The 20,600-nt window shown below is 48.2% G+C and overlaps 1 protein-coding gene across 1 annotated transcript in view; it reads left to right on the top strand.

The window, feature by feature from the left end:
* The window catches only part of DNAJC11 (DnaJ heat shock protein family (Hsp40) member C11), a 70,884-nt gene that overhangs the window by 37,553 nt on the left and 12,731 nt on the right, over positions 1–20,600 (top strand). The window contains exons 5-8 of the mRNA XM_047083371.1: positions 14,899–15,027; positions 16,002–16,124; positions 17,068–17,141; positions 20,247–20,436. Of these exons, the coding sequence (XP_046939327.1) occupies positions 14,899–15,027; positions 16,002–16,124; positions 17,068–17,141; positions 20,247–20,436 (516 nt within the window). The remainder of the gene's footprint in view (positions 1–14,898; positions 15,028–16,001; positions 16,125–17,067; positions 17,142–20,246; positions 20,437–20,600) is intronic.

Below are 20,600 nucleotides of genomic sequence, written 5' to 3' on the forward strand. Positions count from 1 at the left end.
AGCTACCTGTGAGTCTTGGTTTGTGTGAAATGAGCTTTGGAAAGCACAGTGGTACTTAGAAACGATGAGCGGAATCCCCAGTTCCCGCGTGGGAGCCACCGATGGCACGCGTGCACACACACACTCACACATGCCCAGACGCCAGAGGCAGCACGATAGCGCTTTCCACCTGGAGTCCGGAGCCCTGCACTGGGATTCTGATTCCACTCTCTTGTTCTGAGCCCGGGGTCAGGTCACTTCTCCAGTCTTCGCTCTGTTTCCTCTTGGGTGAAATGAAAGGTTTGCCACAAAGCCCACTGCTTGGGGTCAAGAGACTCCAAAGTCCTTAGTTTAATTGCCCCTGTTTTCTGTCTTTGCTGCGTGAGAGTAGAGTCGTGTTCCCTGCTGGAAAACGCGAGGCTTGGGTTGCTGGTGTCCTGGGATCTCCCAGGCCCTCACATTGAGCAGGCGTAGGGGGTAGTTTGCGGCCGGACAGACGATGAGGCTCCTCCACACCGAGTGCGCCGTGCGTGACTGGACTCTGACTGGACCGCCATGGCCACCCTCCCTCCCTCTTCAAGATCTTGGTTTTATTTGCTTAATCCATCGACGCGTCTTGACTTTCAGAGACTTAAGATGATGCAGTAGGGTTGTTCTGTGCCATGTTCACTTCATACTGATTATTTTCATTCCTTTCTTTGTCAATGCCCATAAACCTGTCTCTCTGACGGCAGCCACTCTGGGAGTCTAACGATGACAGGTCTCAGGCAGCGCAGTCGGGACTTTGTTACTGCCTCCTAATGAACTTGTTCCCATCCCGTGTGAAGCACACTGTTAAGTCAAAGACTGTTGGGGGGCTGTCACTGCCTGCCTCTGGGGGTATGGACTGCTTGCTTTCTGACCCCTTTACATAACAGTTTCTGGAGATCGGCACATTATTTCCTGGACCTTCCATTCTCCTTTCGCTGTACAGAGCTTAACGTAAACTGCCTGGCAAGACCTCCTTTCTGATTTTAGAAAGGCCAGCTTATTGGTTTGGTTCCTGTAATAGCTTAAAAATAGAATCCAGCTGTATCAGGAAACATTTAAAAAATGTATCAAGGAAGACCTATAACAGTAAAAATATTTTTAAATCCCAGAGTGTTTTCATAAAGACACAGGATTACATTACTCAATTATTTTTAAAGGGTTTTTGAAAAGCCGTGTTTCACTTGCCATGGCTAATGATTATAGGCATCCGAATGAGCCTGTGGCTATGACTTCAGTCTGTTCGGTGGAAATGACTCTGATGTCATAAACTGACTCGGCTTCGCTGACAGGAAAGTCGTACAGAAGAAAAGCTGTTCGAGCCCATATGTTGGTTGCGCTCAATGTCAGGAAGGGGCGACATAATGTGTGCAGAAATGGGCAGCTGTCGAGAGTGAAGAAATTGGGAAGTTGGCACGGAAGAGGGGACCGAGTCCGAGAAGGCTGTTGGATAAAGCAGAGCTTTTGCAGAAGAGAAGGGCCGGCTGCTGTCCCCATCCTGGTGGCGTAACCACTTAGAAACAAGGCGTCAGAATTAGAGACTTCGGTTTATGCAGGGAGGGCGGCCCAGGGGGGTGGCGTCCTTGGAAACTCTGGTAAGTTTGAGATTGATCCTCCAACATGAGAGAACATGGGTTCTGACTTTGATCCCAGAATGAATCTGCAGAGACCATCTCACAAGAGCCACCATGGGCTCGTCAGCTATAAAACAGGCAAACTGCACAGTGCCTCTTAAAGCAATTGCCTCTTTGGGTGGAATTTTCAGTTAGTAATTGAGAATGCATTTGACAGAAATTTCTCACATTATCCTTATGGCCAGATAAAATACAAACATGAAAATAATTCAGAATGAAACATTCCTGGCTGAATGAACACCTGATTCTACTCAAAGAGGGTTGATTAATGCATCATCCCCAGCCTGGTGAGAAGCTTCTCCTCATGGGAGAAAGGCTGTAACTTGTCATGCTCAGAATTTCTGTGAACGATGTCAGTGAAGATGTGTTTGTCATATTCACAGGTGACCCAAGGCCGAAGGACAAAACCAAGATTCTAAAAGATCCCAGTGAACTAGAATGGCAAGGTTAGACGTGCTAGCTAAGAGAAGGGGAGACGGGGAAATGGTGGTCTTTATTTGACTCAGTGCTAACAACAGTTTAGAGTATTTTGCAGGTTGGGAATGAGTACGATGAAGAGGATTCATTTATACACAAAGCAGTTTAAATTGGGTGCCTGTAAGGAGCCAGATCCCGTGCCAGATGTGGACGTGCGGCAGAGAATAACAGACAAGACCCTGCCCTCTTGGGTACTAGCCGAGAGAGACAATAAACACAATACATGAAGCATATAATACGTTAGAACGTGACCGTGCTATGGCGGGAAGCTAGGTTAAGGTCCGGGGGGAGGAAAGCAATTTGAAATAGGGTGGTCAGGCCTTGCTGAGAGGATAACATTGGAACAAAGATGAGACAAGTTATCCGTGTGGATATCGGGGAAGAGCCTTCTGGATGGAGGGAGCAGCCAGTGCAGAGGGATACTGGATCCGGTATGTTCGAGTAGAGGCAAAGAGACCAGTGTGTCTGCAACAGTGATGGTGGAAATTATTAGCAGCTGAGGGCCAAGAGGCACATCTCCATTTCCCTGTCGAAAAGCAGCAACTGGCCTTAATTTGTGACAGTTCGAGAGAACAGAACCGACGGCACGGAGATGATTTTGGCTCGGTCTAAGGAGCAGTGAACGAGGTGGGCTGCTGGGGGCTGAAGGAAACCGCACTTTCATCCACCATCTCGTCCCGAACACAGAGCAGCAGGGACCTGCATCTTCCAAGTGGGGGGAAGGGGGGCAGTTATATAATTAAGATAAAAATAAGTTTTCCCGGCTGTTCACAGAGCCAGTGTGGGAGTGGGTGCCAGGCCGGCGGGTGGTGCTCCGTCCCGGCTGGAGCGCTCTGATGACCTCTGGCGGTCTCCAGGCCCTGCCTGGGAGTCGTGGTGTCCCTTGGTTATGTTAGCTCCTCCTGAAGAGGAGGCCTCTGAGACTCCGCGGCACAAGAAGTCGACGGATTTTTAAATATGCATATAAGACCTTTCTAAGATTTTAATCATTTTTAAGTAGATGCTAGTTTTGCAGTCTAAGGTGTGGGGAAATTTTTTGCAGGTTTTTGTGGTCAGAGTAATACGCGTAAGTAGTTTACGCAGTCGGGTACCAGGCTTACTGCAGAAACGAGCAGCCGCCCCTCCCAGCACCCGTCTTTCCCACCTGACTCCTGCCCCCACCCCACCTGACCCAGGAGGGACGTGCCTCTCCTGCCCCCTGAGCTCTTGATTCAGACGTTTCTTCTGTATTCCTGAGTTGCACGTTTACACTGTTCTGTTTTTCCGGTCCCGTCCCCCCCCCCCCCCCCCCCCCCCCCCCGTCAGTAAAGACAAGGATGCAGTTCCCCAGCGTCCTTGTCCACCTGGCACGGTTATAATCGCCCTTGGGGTTAAGTGAAGGTTCACCAAATAAATGCTCAGCTGAGCCAGGCGGGCGTACCACGACTACCAGACCTTTCTCGAAAGGCCTTTTCCTCACGGTGTTAGTAACTCTCTCTCTCCCTAGGTTCCTTTGACGAGCTTCCTATAAATCTGTCGCTACTTCGTTTCCAGACTGTTGGATTCAACCTTCCCCCTTCCATCACACTCCTTAGATACTCTCACCCATCCTGGTGGCACCCCCCGCCCCCAGGATCCCCGCTTCATCCTCCCTGCTCCCATTCCAGTCTGGACCCTGCTTTCCAGGCCTGCGTACAGCTGGGGCCCCAGGACTTTCCTCACCAGCTTCCTAGGAATGCCTTTTCGTTCAGTCAACATCCTGAGCTGCACCAAACAGAACCTCCCTGTCCTCGAGGAGCTCGGAGGCCCAACCCTTTCCTGGGTTGGCTTTCCGCCTCCCTGTCTTCCTGATTGATCCTTTTTTGGGCATCCTCCAGTAGCTCATTATAAAAGATGCCTGGAAGGCAAATTTCTTTGTCCTTTTTTTTCTGCTCTAAGTCTTTTAAAAGAAAAAATAACGTAAGGACTACGCATATATACACATACAAAGGATTACGTGTAATGTGTAAACCGTAACAGGAGTGAGGAACATGTAGGACCCCACCGCCTGACCCCAGGACAAGAGTACTGCCCACACCTTGCATCCGCTTCCATGGCCCCCGCCTGCCCCACCCCCCTGCCAGAAGGAAACACAATCCAAATGGCCATCCTTGTGTTGCTTTTTAAATTTTGCAATAAATTGTGTGTATGCTTGGGGCGGCCTGGATGGCTCAGTCGGTTAAGTGTCCGGCTTCGGCCCAGGTCATTGATCTCAAGGTTCGAGCCCCACACTGGGCTCTCTCCTGACTTTGCAGAGCCTGCTTGGGATCCTCTGTCTTCCTGTCTCTCTGCCTCTCCCCCCGCTCGTGCGCGCTCTCTCTCTCTCTCCTAAAAATAAATAAATAAGCATTTAAAAAAAAGGGGGATGTAGGCTTAAGTAATACACTGTTTGGGTCTTATTTTTCAGCTTTATAAAAATGCTACCATGCTATCAGTAGTCCTCTGGGACTTGTTTTCTACCCACACCTCATACTCTTTTGGAGTCTGTGTGTTTCTCGTGAGGCTGTGGCTCGTTCATTGTCGTTGCTGTAAACCAGCTCAACCACCCTCGTTTCCGGGGTTTTGCTGTTAAAGAACATTCCGCGTGTTCTCGTGCTTGTTTCCTCGTGCACACACGTGCAGGGGTGTCCACGAACACCTAGATATAAAATTGATGTTCAGCTCTTAAGAGATGTCACCACCTTGCTTTCCAGACTCTGCATACCTCAGAAAGTCTTGGTTGTATCTTTATCCTCAGCTAAGTATAAAGCGTGTGTGTGCATACGTTGGACAGTATACGTGTGTCGAGACACGTGTTATGAAGTGAGTCTAACTTACTATTTAGTTACAGCTTCATATTTAACGTGAATATTCCTGCTCTATTTTTTAACATCCACGAAGTTTCCTCTTCTCAGATGTGTTGTTTTTCTAATTCATGGGAAGGTGCAAAGTGGGGCTCTGGTGCTTTGAGCTGTGGAGACAGATGCCCTGCGTTCGCATCCCATCTCAGACACTTCACCTCTTTGTTCCTCGGCGTGTTCATCTGTGAAGTGGAGACAGTGGCAGTGTCGTCAGTGAAAAGCTGAAGCGGAACACGTGTTGAACACTTGGGAGAGTCCCTGACACATAGCGTTCACAACGCTGTTTTTTATGATTAACGCAACATCTCTTATTTTTCTAAGGATATTCCTTACAGGTTGTTTGCCATTTTCTTTGGCGTTTGTATTCTCTGCTTCTTTCTCCTTCTTTCTGATCTTTACTTGGTTTCCGACTTCCGTGTTGGAGATTTCCCTCGAACGTGTGGTCATAATCTCCGGCTGTCTGCTCCCGAGGAGGGAGGCAGAAAAGCCCGGGCTTGGCAGGGTTTGTCACTCGCAGCCTTAACTCCCTCCATCCTCGACGGAGCTTAGTGTTGAAAGGCCTCTTCTACTCAGCGGGTGGTTGCTCTCTGGAGAGGAAACCCCCAGTCTCTGGCCTAGCTGCGGTAGGGGCGTGGGGGGAGCGGGCTGGGAGATGACCCTGTTTCCAGGGCCTGCCCCACCCCTCCCGCCAGACCTGGCATGCCTTCCCTTGATGTCTTCAAAGATCAGGCCTCTGTCACTTGTCCCCTTAGTAAGCAGGCAACTCCTGGGGTGCCTGGTCCCTCCGGTGCCTCAACCAGCAGAGGCCTGGTTTCAGCTTCCTCTGCTCAGTGACCATCTCCATCCTTTTCCAGTTTCTAAGGCTTGGTTAGCACCTCTTCTCTATCACCTCTGTTATTCCTTGAGCCTCACTTTGGGAGGGAGGAGGGTTTCAAGACAACAATACTATTGGTTTAACCAAAAATCCACATTGGTTATTGGACGTAATTGTACCAGAAGCCTTTTGTTGGTCCGTCATCATCGAGATAGAAGAACAAAAGAAAAAAGGAAAAAAAAGAAGATAGCCACAACTCTGTCAACCACAGCTTCTTCGTTTGAAAGTCTGTCGGGAAGAGGGGCGCCTGGGTGGCTCAATTGGATAGGTATCTGACTTCAGCTCAGGTCGTGATCTCGGGATTCGTGAGTTCCAGCCCCGCATCGGGCTCTGCACTGACAGCTCGGAGCCCAGAGCCTGTTTCAGATTCTGCGTCTCCCTCTCTCCGCCCCTCTCCTGCTCACTCTCCGTCTTTCTCTCTCTCAAAAATAAACAAACACTAAAAAAACTGTTTTTTAACTGCAGATTCTCAGAGGAGCTGCACAGGAGTCTGTCAGGCTGCTCCCGGGGACTCTGCATCTAAACTAGCAGGCTCCCAGGGAGGTCAGATGGCGGCTGACTTGGAGCTGCTGCAGTAGTCTGCAGGCGTGAGGGCAAAAAGCCATCTTGCTTACAGTGCTTATTTTTATTTCATGGTTGAAGAAAACAGGGTTGACTTAAGAATGGTTCCTTTGGTGGTCCAGTGTGGTTGTAGTTTAGAGGTTGGAATAGATGCTTAAAAGGTGATCTCTTCCTCCTATGTTTACCTCCCTGAACCTTTGAATCTTAAGAGTTGGTGATTTTTATTAAGTAGTTCAAAACCTGAGAAACTAGTAAGTCAGATTCATTTGCTAAGTCGTGTTATATTCTTACTACCGTGGCCTGATTGAAGATGGTTTGAAACCACGGGGACTGTCCTCCCTGGAGCCCAGTCGCTTCTGGTCTGGGCAGCGGAAACTGCCCTACTCGACAGACTGATTCTTCCATCTCCGGAACAGATCACAGAGGTCTTAGTTGGGCATCTGTAGCTGCTGCCTGTCCCACTGACAGTGTTTCATCGGTATCATGAATGCATGTAAAGGACTTTATAACTATCATCGTGTTGTCTTTTTATACTCTGATGGCAGAATTGAGTACCCTAACACAAGGCTCAGCCAACCGTGGCCCACTGTCTAGGTTTCTTCAGCCCGTGAGCTAAGAATGGTTTTTATTACATCTTTAATGGTTTTTAAAAAATCACAAGAGGGGCATCTGGATGGCTCAGTTGGTTGAGCATCTGGCTCTTAATCTCAGCTCAGGTCTTGATCTCCAGGTCATGGGTTCAGGCCCCTCACTGGACTCCATGCTGGGCATTTAGCCTACTTTAAAAAAAAAGAAAAAAGGAAGAAGAAGAATTTGTGACACATAAAAATGATATGACACTTGGGGTGCCTGGGTGGCTCAGTCGGTTAAGCGTCCAACTTCGGCTAAGTTAATGGTCGCACAGTCCATAGGTTCAAGCCCTGAGTCGGGCTCTGTGCTGACAGCTCAGAGCCTGGAGCCTGCTTTGGATTCTGTGTCCTTTTCTCTGTGCCCCGCCCCCTGCTCGAGCTTGCTCTCGCTCTCTCTCTTGCTCTCTCTCTGTCAAAAATAAAAATGAAACTTGAATTTCAGTATTCTGAAATAAAGTTTTATTGGAATACAGCAAAGCTCATTCATTTAAGTATGGCCTGTGGCTTTTTTGTGCTTTCAGTAACAGCACAGACTGAGTGGGTTCAGCCATAACCGTCTACAAAACCTAAAATGTGATCTAGCCCTTGACAGAAAAAGTTCGATGACCCTGCTCTAGAAAACTAAAGTGAAGTGTGCAAGTATTTTCCTTTGTAAACTCTTTTTATTTGAAAAATGTGATTTAATTACAATTTAATAATAAAAGGACACAAACCTCCATACATTGGATGAAAAGTTGTTGGGAAAGCGCTGGCTCATTAATTTACCCGGCATTAGATCTATTTTATCTTTCTCTTTTCCTTGATCTTTTTGATCTTCTGTCAGAATTCAGATCTTTCACCCCTCAAAGTTGTGACTTCTCATATAAAAGCATATTGTCTTGAAAGTTCCTGAAAGTGAGTTGGTAAGTTGCCACCAAATACCTCGTTAGCACACGGAGAAGAAAGCTATCGGTTCTGGTACTGTGACCAGCCCATTTTCAAAAGGTTATCGCCTTGAAATGGGAGAACAGCAGAGGGCAGACATCCAAACCACTCTTGAAAATATTAAGAGACATGTCCTTGTGCACCCAGAATGATGTGATCACTCATGCTCTGGGACAGTCTGTTTCATCGGGTGTGGCTGGCTCTTGAGCCTAACATCCCGTACAGTGGCTCTCTTGACCTTTCTGGGTGAGTCCTTTTCCATAGACTCGGACCAAAGCCTGTTGAGTCTCAGAAGTCACCGCTCAGGCGCGTGGGTGGTGGCTCTGTCGGTTAAACGTCTGACTTCAGCCCAGGTCATGCTCTCACAATTGGTGGGTTCACACCCCACTTTGGGGTCTGTGCTGGCAGCTCGGAGTCTGGAGCCTGCTTCGGATTCTGTGTCTCCCTCTGTCTCTGTCTCTCTGCCCCTACCCCACTCGCACTCTGTCTGTCTGTCTCTCTCGATCTCTCTCTGTCTCTAAAATAAACATTAAAAATTTTTAAATTAAAAGGAAAGAAACAACAAAATAGTTGAAAAACTGATGACTTGAGCAATATTTTTGGCTTTTAAGGGCTCTTCTACCCTTTGGTACACAGGCTGATTGTCAGTGTGAAGTTAACACAAAGATGTATCATTCTAAAATTTTTCTTTGGGAAAGGAAAGAAAACCATACTTAACATTCTGGAAGTTTTCACCCAATGCAATTAGACAGATAATAAAGGAGATGTAAATATTGAAAGGGCTGTAGTTTTTTGTGTAGGATATGATTGCCTGTCCTTAGAGAACCAACTGAAACCTGCCGAGACCAACAAGTTGAATGAGGCGGCCCGTCAGGAAACCCCCAGAGATAAGACCGTGGTTGCCACCGTTCCTGCCGCACGGATCACCAAAGGGGCTCGCTCCCCTGACCGCTCTCCCTGCCTCTTTCCTCGCCTCAGCACAGCAGCCCGATTGAGCCTGCAAAACTAGGGTGGGACCAAGCCATCCTGCCTGAGGCGCTCCAGTGGCTTATATCATTCATTATGAGCCAGCATCCTGACAGTGGCCCGGATAGGGTGACCGTCATTCCCCATCCAAACCCCAGGACATTTTTGAGAGAGAAAAAGAGGTACTTAAAATAATTAAAATTTTACAGCTTTTTGAAATGTTTATTGATCAACACTGATTTTATTATATTGGAGAAACTATGAAATGGTTTATTTAAAACCTATTTTCAAAAATAAAATATTTCCTGTAAAAAAACACATACCTGTGTATATTAAAGCAGATTTTAAAAATTATATTGATTATGTGAACATGAAAAGTGGCAGAAGCGGGGGCGCCTGGCTGGCTCAGCTGGTAGAGCATGCGACTCTTGATTTCAGGATCGTGAGTTCAAGCCCCACGTTGGATGTCGAGCCTACTTAAAAAAATAAATAAAAGTAGCAGAAGCAGAATCATTTTTGGCACACATTCACATACGTAAATCAGTTGTGTTTGTCTCTGATAGTCTGCATTCTGGTTATGTATCAGTGCATAACCAATCACACCAAAACTTAGTGGCTCGCGTGAACAATTGGGTTTTCTCTCCTGGTCCTGTGGTTGACCATGGTTCTCCCTGGGGGGTCTCCTCATATGGGTGAAGTCCAGTGGCAGCTGGGTCACATTGAAGATGACGTTTGCACTCTTGTGCCTCCCAGGTGGCTCTCCTTCTTCTCCCCCTAACCCCAGCTGGCTTGGGCTTCCTCACGGCATAGCAGTCTCAGGGGACATAGATTGTCCTGTGTTCGTGAGCTTCCCCAGAAAGCACCTCCAAAGGCCTGAAAGAAGCTTCGAGTCTTCCTGTGACCTAGCTCTGAAGGCGACACCTTCACACCCACTGCACTCTGTTGGACAAAAGCAAGTCCCAGTCCTGTGCAGAATCAAGGAGAGGGCTCTGTGCAAGAGTCACATGCCAGCAGGCAGGACCCACTGGGAGGCCTTCTTTGGATTCTTACTCCCTCACTGTGGCACCACTATTTTTCCAAAGAATGTACCTTTAGTGGTTTTTTTTCCTTTCATGACATTGCCTACCATCTTCTACACTTGTATTTAGTAAATTTGAAATTTTTAACATACTTGATTCTTCTCTGTATACTATAGTATTCTTAATTGAGAAGAAAATAGTCTAAATTCTAAATTTCTACCTTGTGGAGCATATATTTTGGCCCAAGTATTTTCATAGATATTGTCTTTTTGCCTCCATTTGGAATATTTTTCTTTGACACATTTTTTTTTTTTATAAACTGTCTTTATTTATGATCTTTTGACTGCTTCATCAAATTTACATGCCAGCCACAAAGCTGCAGGCAAGGCCTTTTCGTTCCGTTCCAGGATAGAAGATAAATTTAACTAATTAAAGATGACAGCTCCACCCAACGATTCTTACCAAAAATTGAGATATTCCAAAATACCATTATGGAATTTCTAAATGAAAAAAACTGTTGGGGCTCTCTTATGCTGTTTGTCCTTCCTCAGGAGCTCAATTTCAGAGTTACGTGCTTTATTTCCAGTGATTGCAATTTCTTAAATATTTTAAAAGCTACAGGGTTTATTGTGCCATTTTAAAAAGGAGTCCTTTAAAGACTCAGACATTCCTAATATTCAATTTTTAATGCACTGGCACACCACATTTTTTTGTGTTCAGAATCAGCTTCACACAAAAAAATTGCTGGTACTCTGCATACACAAAAATATTTGTACATTTTGACAACTTTAGCTTTTTTTCCATAGGTAGACTATCACAGCTTTTTTTTTGTCTGTTTTATTTTATTTTTTAAGTTAGTTTATGTATTTTGAGAGAGAAGAGGGAGAGCACGAGCAGCGGAGGACAGAATGAGAGACAGAGAGAATATCCCAAGCAGGCTCCCTGCTGTCAGCTCAGAGCCCAACGCGGGGCTCGAACTCCCCAACCTCAAGATCCTGATCTGAGCTGAAATCAAGAGTCAGAGGCCTAACCGACTGAGCTACCCAGGTTTTGACACGGTTATGCGTCTGTGTGCATTGTAACTAATCCCAAGACTGTTTCTACTCCATAGGTCTCTTGATTCAATAAGATACTTGTACTGTAACGCTGTACTTTACCAAAACTGGTATTTGAGTGTCACCACAAAAACAAAATTTTACATTCATTGTGGAACATTCTGACTGGAGTTTACAGTAACATTTTCTCACAGAGTTCCCCAATTCCCACACCGAGGATGAGGGCAGCACACAACCAGCAAATCTTGGACACCGACAGGGCGTCCGAGAATCCAACTCCATTCTGACACCGTCTACCTGGAGGCGGCATCAGATTGCACGGGTTAGGGGTTCAGTCCTCCAACACTGCTCCCACCCCCCACTTCAGATGCCAGTCCCGAGCCCAAGGCCTATGACTGAGGGCTGCAGATTCCAACACCCGCCCCCTTGGGTTCTTTTAATTCTCTAGAGGGGCTTGCAGAACTCCGGAAAACACTTCAGTTTACAAATCAGCAGCCAGAGCGGGGTCTGGGGAATGGGTACGGGGGCTTCTGTGCCTTCTCCAGACACCCTACTCTCCCTGTGCCTCCGCTGTGTTCACCAACCTGAAGCTCTCAGAACCCAGTCCTTTTGGATTTTTATGGAGGCCTCATTGCATAGTCAGACTGACCTAAGTCATTGGCCATTGGCTGATTCAGCCTCTGGCTTGCCCCCCCCTCCCTCCCCCCTCCCCCCCTCCCCCCTCCCCCCCCCCTCTCCGCCCTTGGGTGGAGACCACAAGTCGCCTTCATTAACATAACAGAAGACACTTTTATCGTCCTCATCACCAGAAATTTCTAGGGTTTCTGGAGCTGTGAGCCTGGAACCTTGTGGATGAAGACCAATAATACATTTAGTCATTCAGATGACCAAATATACATTTCTTATAATTCACAGCATTGTACATTTATAATTCTAATCAAACAATTATTAACATTAACTGATTTTCTATTTGAAGCATCTGGTTAACACTCACATAAAAGTGGCATCATTAGCAGCTGCGAGGTTCTTTTGCTACTAGAACGAACACACATACAGCTATGGCTTTATCTTTCATGTGTGCATTACAAACCTTAGAATGGAAAAATAGTGAAATTAACAGAGGAACTACCATTTGATCTGTAAATCCCTTCTGCTGCTACCCTTCTCTTCCGGGCATGGTCTTTAAAGAACAATGAACTAACTATTAAAGGAGACACTGGAGTTTAGACTTAATTTTCATGTGGTCTGAGTTAGCACTATGGATGGATGGTCGATGTTGAAAAACATTTCATACAAGTTACAAATTCATCGACTTACTGAGAAAATGGAAACTGAGTGCTTGTTTTTGTTGTTAAATATACACTATGTTTAATTTTATTGCTGCCTGAAGAATTTGTCAAAAAAGAATTATCCCCCCCAAAAACAACAAAACCCCTGCGTATTTACCGAATCAGGAGTTGCCCAGTTTTAAGTGACTTATGAACTAGGAATGGTTTTTATATTTTTTATGATCAAAAAAAATCAAAAGAAAAAGTTATATTTTGAGACATGAAAAATGTATGAAATTCAGATTTCAAGGTGAATGAAGAGAGTTTTACTGGAACCGGAGCACAGCCGGGGTCAGCTGGGTGTGGGCTGTTCTCCTCTACAACAGTGACCGTAGGATCCACAACACCTAAAATAGTCACCGTGGCCCTTCACTCAAAGTATGCCACCGCCTGATTATACCATTCAGTAGGAGGAAAACACTGGCGAGAGTATTCAGACTGCCATCTGATGTAAATATGCAGGGGTTTTGTTATTTTGCGGGAGGTGATACTTTCTTTTTTGATAAATTCTCCACGTAGCAGGACCGCAGGACTGGCCGCCTGTCTCCGCCCGTGTTCACATGCACCTGCCGCTGTCCAGGCACACGGCTGACCGCAGCTTCACGCATGTCCCGGGCCAAGGCACAAGCCACCTGCCTGTCTCTCTTACGGCTCAACACCCACACTGAGACGGGGAGCGCACCGTGCACCCCACACGCCCCTAGAGGGGACTGTGGCAGATGTCAGGAGTGGAGAGTGAAGGCCTGTCCACCAAACCCAGTCTGGCTTCTTAGTTTAAGTCAACCGCTGACGAGGAGAATACTAGTGATGGTGATGGTAGTACGTTACGTAAACGTGAAAATCTGGGATAACTGCCAAACCAGCAAAGCTGCAGGATTCGGCTGGTCGTCTCCTGGATCTCCCCGCTCCCTCCCCGTGATGTCCACGGATCAGCCACAGGCAGCAACCCCAGCTCCTCCCAAGCCTTGTGCTGTTGGTGCTCCAGCGTCGTCCTCCCTCGTTCCCCTCTCCCGCCTTTGTTCGCATGTCCCCTTCTCAGGGACAGAAACACATGCTCCCACGCTACTTCGGGGGCGGTAGGTGTTCTGGGTCGTGATTGTGGAGGTGGTTTTGCGAGTCTATATGTCTGTCAGAACTCACTGAGCTACGCACTTTGGGCGGGTGCAGTTTATGTTATTATACGTAAATGAAACCTCGGGGCGGGGGGGGGGGGCGCCTGGGTGGCTCAGACGGTTGAGCACCTGCCTTTGGCTCCGGTCGTGGTCGTGATCTCACGGTTTATGAGTTCGAGCCCTGTATTGGGCTCTGTGCTGATGGTGCAGAGCCTGCTTGGGATTGTGTGTCTGTCTCTGTCTTTGTGTCTCTCTCCCTCTCTCTCTCTCTCTCTCTGCTCCTACCCCGCTTGCACCCTCTGTCTCAAAATAAATAAACATTTTTTTAAAGAAAACCTCAAAACAGTTTTTTTTTTTTTAATGGGCTGCAGGGAACTGAATAAAAACGTGTGCGTGGTCAGATATTTATATGTGGGATTAAGAAATATGCCCATTTGAAAAATCTTACGACAATAAAATAATAAACATTGATTTTCTGAGTGTGGAGCATTTTATATCAGTCAGCAAATTTTAGCTTCACATTACTTGAGAGAATATGGTGTTCCACTTCTCATAACTTAATTCTCAGATTAATTTTAGAAAGTGAAGGGCACCTGGGTGGTTCAGTGGTTAAGCATCTGGCTCTTGATTCCATCTCAGGTCATGATCCCAGGGGTCGTGGGATGGAGCCTCGCATGAGGCTCTACACTGATCACGGAGCCTGCTTGGGATTCTCTTTCTCTTTCTCTCCCTTCCTCTGCCCCTCCCCTGTTCACTCTCTCTAGCTCTGGAAGAACAAAACCTGATTTAGAAGGTGGGAAGAGTTTTTCAATCTCCCGTTTGTCCACAATTGATTTTGTGTGCACTTTTTTTTTTTTTTTTTTTTTTAGTTTATTTATTTTGAGAGAGAACATCCCAAGCAGGCTGTCAGCACAGAGCCCAACATGGGACCCAAACTCACAAACCGTGAGATCATGACCTGAGCCGAAACCAAGAGTCGGACGCTTAAGTGACTGAGCCCCACAGGCACCCCATCTCTGAAGTTATTTTTAAGTTTTAAAGAGTTTTGAGGTAGTTGTATGATTTAAGAGTGTCTAGACTCAAACATGAACATGTTTGGTCCACGTGGCTTGTGTCTAGGTTTCTGCATCCATGGGTTAAATCTAGAGATGATCTAAAATTAGAGCCATGAAGTGGGTCCTGTTTTGGGCTCTAAAAATCAAATTGCGTAGACTGTTTTCCTTTCCCTGACCCTTGTCTTTGGCGCGTCATTCACCTGCAGACGCGACTGGTTTTCTGACCCTCGCAGTCGGTGGAGCTGTGCTGCTGGTTGGTGTGAACTGTGACATTCATGCTCTGCGGGCCTCCTGGCGGAGTCCTGCCCACACTCAGTGAACCGCCGGGTGCCAAAGCGTAGATTGTCTTTCGTTCCACAAATACCACCCCTGCTGCTGACTGCTTGTTTTTCTGCCCCAGGGGACCATCAGTGTTGGCATCGATGCCACTGACCTTTTTGATCGCTACGAGGAAGAGTACGAAGATGTGTCCGGAAGTGGCTTTCCGCAGATTGAAATTAACAAGATGCACATATCCCAGTCCATTGAGGTAAAGCCCAGACTCCCCCCACTCCCAACCCGCCCCCCAGTGCAGTGAGGCTCGGGTTAACGAGGCACAACGTACTGCGCAGCTGTGGTTTTTCTCATCTTTATTTATGAAAGGATGTAATTAGCCACTTAAAAAAAGAGAGAGAGAGAGAGTTCCAGGCACAACCTTGTTTGTTACTGCTTTGCTGACGTGTTAGCAACATGAGTGCCAGGGGACGCTTAGCTTCCAAGGTCGTAGGGCTCCCCCAGCAGAAATGCGAGCAGTCTAAAAGAAGTAGCGGCCAAGTTCAGGATGATTCGGGGCGAGAAAACAGACCTCCATGGGTGATTCCAAGAACCAGTTTTAGTTTTAACGCACACTCTATTGTGTGCAGAAAACGCAATATTCAGCTAAACCCAGGGTCACTAAAATGTCATCTTTCTACCCACGATTTGGATGTGGCACTGGTGGGCCAGTCTGCTGAGGGTAACAGTAGGTCTCTCTGCCCCCTCAACTCCTATGTTTACCCTCAAGTGCATCACATGAAGTCCTAACTCTGGGAAACCGGCCCCTCTGGTGGAGCTTCCAGGGTTAGTACAGCCCTGGATTCAGTCCTTTCCATGGTGCCGGTGGCGAGCAAGACCTGGAGAGGTGCAGACATCCCACGATGGGAGGAGAGACACATGAGGCAGTCACTGTGCAGTCTGATGCCATCGGTACACCGGGAACCAGGATGTAGCCCTGTCTTTCCCTGGTTTTGTTTCTAATTTGCCCATTAACACTTTTGTAAAACATTACCTCGGTGGCCACGTGCAGTTCAGATGGCAAAGTGGGAGAGAAGTGAACCAGCTGAGGTCATACCGTGCATCCCTGTACACTTGAGCTGTAGGTCACTTGCACCTTTGGCCGGGCAGATACAGCGTATTCATTAGGCTGCTGTCCTTGTGCTTCCTAGTGCTTTGATTCATTCGTTACCAGCAAATCTCACTTCCTAGGCACCCTTGACAGCTACAGACACAGCCATCCTCTCCGGAAGCCTCTCAACCCAGAATGGAAATGGAGGGGGTTCCATTAACTTTGCACTTAGACGAGTCACTTCCGCAAAGGGATGGGGAGAGGTAAGAATGTCGACTGGCGGGATCGTGTTGTCCACTGCAAAGTCTTATTTCTGAACATGTATACTCTAAATGCCAACCCTCAAAAAGACCTGGGTTGGTTTCATCATTGTATAAAGGGTGGCTGTCAAACTTGCATGAGTTGACTGTCCCCAAGAGAGAAGTCTGTCTCGTGCCTGAGAAGGAATCCTCTGTCTGCTGGACAGCTCACAGGTAGGACAGAGCAGCAAGGTCTCCCTTGAGATGCCACCTTACAGAAATCCAGCCTCGAGAAACTCAGCATCTCTGTTCCCTTCTGGCGGAAACCTGTAGGCTCTTCCCGCCCCCTGCCCAGTTCAGAAGGCAGGTGCTGTGCCCGAGCTCTGCTCCACTGATTGGCGGTCATTTAACAGCCAGCTTTGCTGAGCCCATTGAACTGCGCCAAGTGAACACTGAAGAGTGGCCTTGAAAGTCACCCAGACAAGTAAATGAGGCAGCCAGAATCGGCTGGACCTCCAGGGCTGAGCGAGGGACCACTGATGACTTGGCTCCAGACGCCTGGGGGCTCTCTCCAGTCACCCAGGAGACCCTCAGGCAGTGAAGCAGAGCAGACCGGGAACGCAAGGGTGGGGGGGCTCCCCCGCATCCGACCGCCGTGGGCAGCTGTGCAGATGGCAGTGAGGGCCACAGGGAGCCAGTCTCCCCTCGTGACCAGCAGAGGCCTGCAGCGTTTTCATTAGAGGGGCTCCTTTCTGAAACGTGCCTCCTTCGGATCTGTGGAAACAGTCCTCCATCTGGCAAAGGTGAGGAAGAGATGTTAAGAGTCTTCCAGCTCCTACTCTTAGAGCCCTGGCAAGGGCCGATGGCAGTGAATGAAAAGGAATTATAACCAGAGGTCCTTACCTGAGACCTGGGTTGCTGCTGTGAGAGAAAACACTAACACCTTCTCTTTTTCTCTTTTGAACAGTTAGAATTTGGAGCAGGGGATCTGCAGGGACCTTTATTTGGTCTGAAGCTGTTCCGTAATCTCACGCCAAGATGGTAAATATAAAGAGAGAAATCCTCTTTGTTGGTCCTTGTGGATTAGGAGACTAGAACCTGTGTGTTCTTTTTGCCAAGGTCATCCGGACTTCGCTTTTCTGTCACACAAAGTCACCGGGGGGCAGACCCTGTGGCCCTGGCGTGGGGCCAAGGCAGGGTACCTGTTGCAGAGAGCTCTGGGTTGGCCGGCGCGGGGAGGGGTCGTCTGCTGCTCGTCCCCATCCGGGCCAGGCTAACACTCCATGCTCCGAGGTTTCCTCCTCTGTGGGGATGAGGCCCCTGCCTACGCACCGGGGGCACTGAGGACCGGGAGAGAGAGACTGGAGGGAAGGCATATTCATGGGGAAGTTGGTCAGTGGCCTGAAATATTTATGAACTTGTGGGGATCGTTTCTTTGTCCTGAGAACGTTTCAAGTTCTGAAAAGGGTCTTTATTAAACAGTGAGAGGGCGTCTGGGTGGCTCAGTTGGTTATGCATCAGACTCTTGATTTCAGCTCCGGTCTTAATCTCAGGGTTGTAAGATCAAGCCCCTCATTGGGCTCTGCGCTGAGTGTGCTTGAGATTCTCTCTCCCTGTCTCTGTCTCTCTCACTCTGTCTCACTGTCTCAGAACAAAACACTGAGCACTTGTGAGACTGCCTGGCAGTCAGTGAGATGTGCAGATGCTGGCACTTTAAGGCCCACTCGTAGAACTGTACATCACTCCCCTTCTAGAACCACAGAGATGTCCTTATTTCCCACCTGTGTGAGCTCAGATAAAAGAATTGGGTGGAAGGTGAAATAAAACCTCTTTCTTCTGGAGGAGAAAACAGTTAAAGGAGCCCTGAGATAGGGGCGCCTGGATGGCTCAGTCAGTTAAGCATCCGACTTCCACTCAAGTCATGATTTAACGGTTCGTGAGTTTGAGCCCCACATCGGGCTCTGTGCTAACAGCTCAGAGCCTGGATCCTGCTTCGGATTCTGTGTCTCCCTCTCTGTCTGCCCCTCCCCCGCTCACTCTGTCTTTCTTTGTCAAAAATTAAACATTAAAAAAAATTTTTTTTAAAGGAGCCCTGAGATAGATAGTCTGTGTTTGCAAAGCAGGGTTTTCACTTGCAGTCGGGTGTCTGTCTGCACACCCACCAGGTTCTTCAGGGGAAGACCCGTCCTAAGCTTGTCTGCATAATTCTGTCACCCCTGATGCCAGCCCAGAGCACAGATTCCTGCCCCCACCCTTCACACCAGTCAGGTCCTCTGAGAGGCCTAGGAATCTGTACTTTTATCAAGCACCCAGGTCATCAGACGCACTTAGGAGACACTTCACTGAGGGAAATCTGTTGGCCATCTCATTCTGGTTGAGCCTCAGAGTGAGTGGTCGCCAGGGAGGGGGGCTAGGGCTGGCTGGTTACCAGCCGTTACAGGTTTGGAAACTAAATTTCATCATAGTGCCCAGTAGTTTATGAGACTTGAGAATGCAAATGTGTAGACAGGGATACCAGGGCGTTGATGCAGTGTCTGCCCTTGAGGGTGCCCTGATCCTAGGGTCGGGCTATTTGCAGTCCAGACTAGTGATCAGAAGGTTGGTTTGGGGTGTAGAATCAGCCCCAAAAAGGCAGACGGCCTGTGGAGTGTTTTCCGTCTCCCAGTGCCTGCCTCCCTGCCTGCCTGCCTGGCCGATCTCTGTCTCGAATTGGTCTCTCTGTGTAGGACGTGCTGGATAAAAATACTAAATCGTATTACTTTAATTAAACAGGAATCTCAGTCTTTACAGTTTGATTCTTCTATTTTTTTTTTAATTTTTTTTAAACATTTATTTATTTTTGAGAGAGAAACAGAGCATGAGCCGGGTAGGGGCAGAGAGAGAGGGAGACACAGACCAGGCTCCAGGCCTCGAGCTAGCAGCACAGAGCCCGACGTGGGGTTCGAACTCACGAACCATGAGATCGTGATCTGAGCCGAAGTTGGACGCTTAACCGACTGAGCCACCCAGGCGCCCCTACAGTTTGATTCTTTTAAATGTCACTGTTTTAGGCTTTAGCCTGTCTCCTCCCTGTTTGCCTCCCCTGACCCCGCTGTGGCTGAAGCAGAATAACACAGCTGTCACCTGGTGTGACTTGAGAGAAGCCAGGGAAAGTTTGGATTAGGGGCCCTGTAGAGAGGAGGAGTAGGTTCTTAATTCATTTGGGCATGAGCGCTTACTGAAAGTTTGCAAGAACACTGTGATCACAGCTGTCACGTTTGTTATTACTTAATGCAACAGTGACACCTTGCAAGCTTAGGAAAGAGACTTTGGCAATCTGGTAGATACTGGGCTGTTTACTGAGTCGAACGGCTGTTTGCTCACCTTTTAATGCTTTGGGTAAAGTGTGAATTCCTTTGTTTTTGAAATGAAATACCTTTTTTTAACCAGAAGATGGGGCTGACTCCTTTGGAAACCAACTTCCGAGGCCTTTCAGGGCAAGTCGTTTACTGTACTGGCTTCTCATGTGCACGGCCATGGGTGGACACAGGAGTCACATGGGCAGTCTTGGAAAAAATACGCTGATGCCTGGTCCCCCACCCCAAAACTCTGACCTCATTGGTCTGGGGTGGTCTCTGGGTAAGGGGTCCTCTAACTTTGCTGCACATTAGAATCACTTGGCAAGCTTTAAAAACACTCCAGGCCTGTAAATCAGCTCCCTGGGGCATGGGAGCTGACCATCAGTACTTTTTAGATTGGCCAGGTGATTCCAGTGTGTAGCCAGCTGTGGGACCTGCCCGCCCACCCCGGCCTCCGCTTCCCCTGCTCCCGCCCTGACATGATTCTCAGTTGCAGTCAGATTAGACCCACTGGTTTTCAGAACGCGGACATTCAGGGGACTCTTTGGCTGTAGTTACAGTCAGCATAGGATGGGGCGGGCAGTACACATCAGCAGGGAGGGTTACTAGGAAGATTACAGCAAGGCGTCTTCTCGCTCTCTCTCTCTCAAGGACAGGCTCAGTGTCCTGCTTTTCTCTGGGCCACTGGCTCGGGGATTCATGGACGGGAGGGTGAGCAGGGTCTTAGCCTGGCAGAGAGGAAGGGACCAAGAACGGCTGAGAACGAGGTGTGTCATCCAGGACCCTTTCGATCTGTGTGTCCCCCCAGCTTTGTGACGACAAACTGTGCTCTGCAGTTCTCCTCCCGTGGGATCCGGCCTGGCCTTACCACCGTCCTGGCCCGGAACCTGGACAAGAACACTGTGGGCTACCTGCAGTGGCGGTGGGGTATCCAGTCGGCCATGAACACTAGCATCGTCCGGGACACCAAAACCAGCCACTTCACGGTGGCCCTGCAGGTGAGGACAGAGCCGCCCCCTCGTGTGTCCCTTACGTCCCTCACGTCCCTCACCCGGATCTGAGCACCCGTGGGGGCCCTGGGGGGCAAGTTCTGTTCACACGCACTCAGTGTCGAAATGCTGTTGTTCTCAGGCTCCCAGGGTAACTGTGTTCCAGTTACCCT

This window comes from Lynx rufus, unplaced genomic scaffold (genome assembly GCF_022079265.1).
Source record: "Lynx rufus isolate CCGP_SWC_20201006 ecotype Redwood Valley unplaced genomic scaffold, mLynRuf1.p SCAF_2, whole genome shotgun sequence".
Lineage (NCBI taxonomy): Eukaryota > Metazoa > Chordata > Mammalia > Carnivora > Felidae > Lynx > Lynx rufus.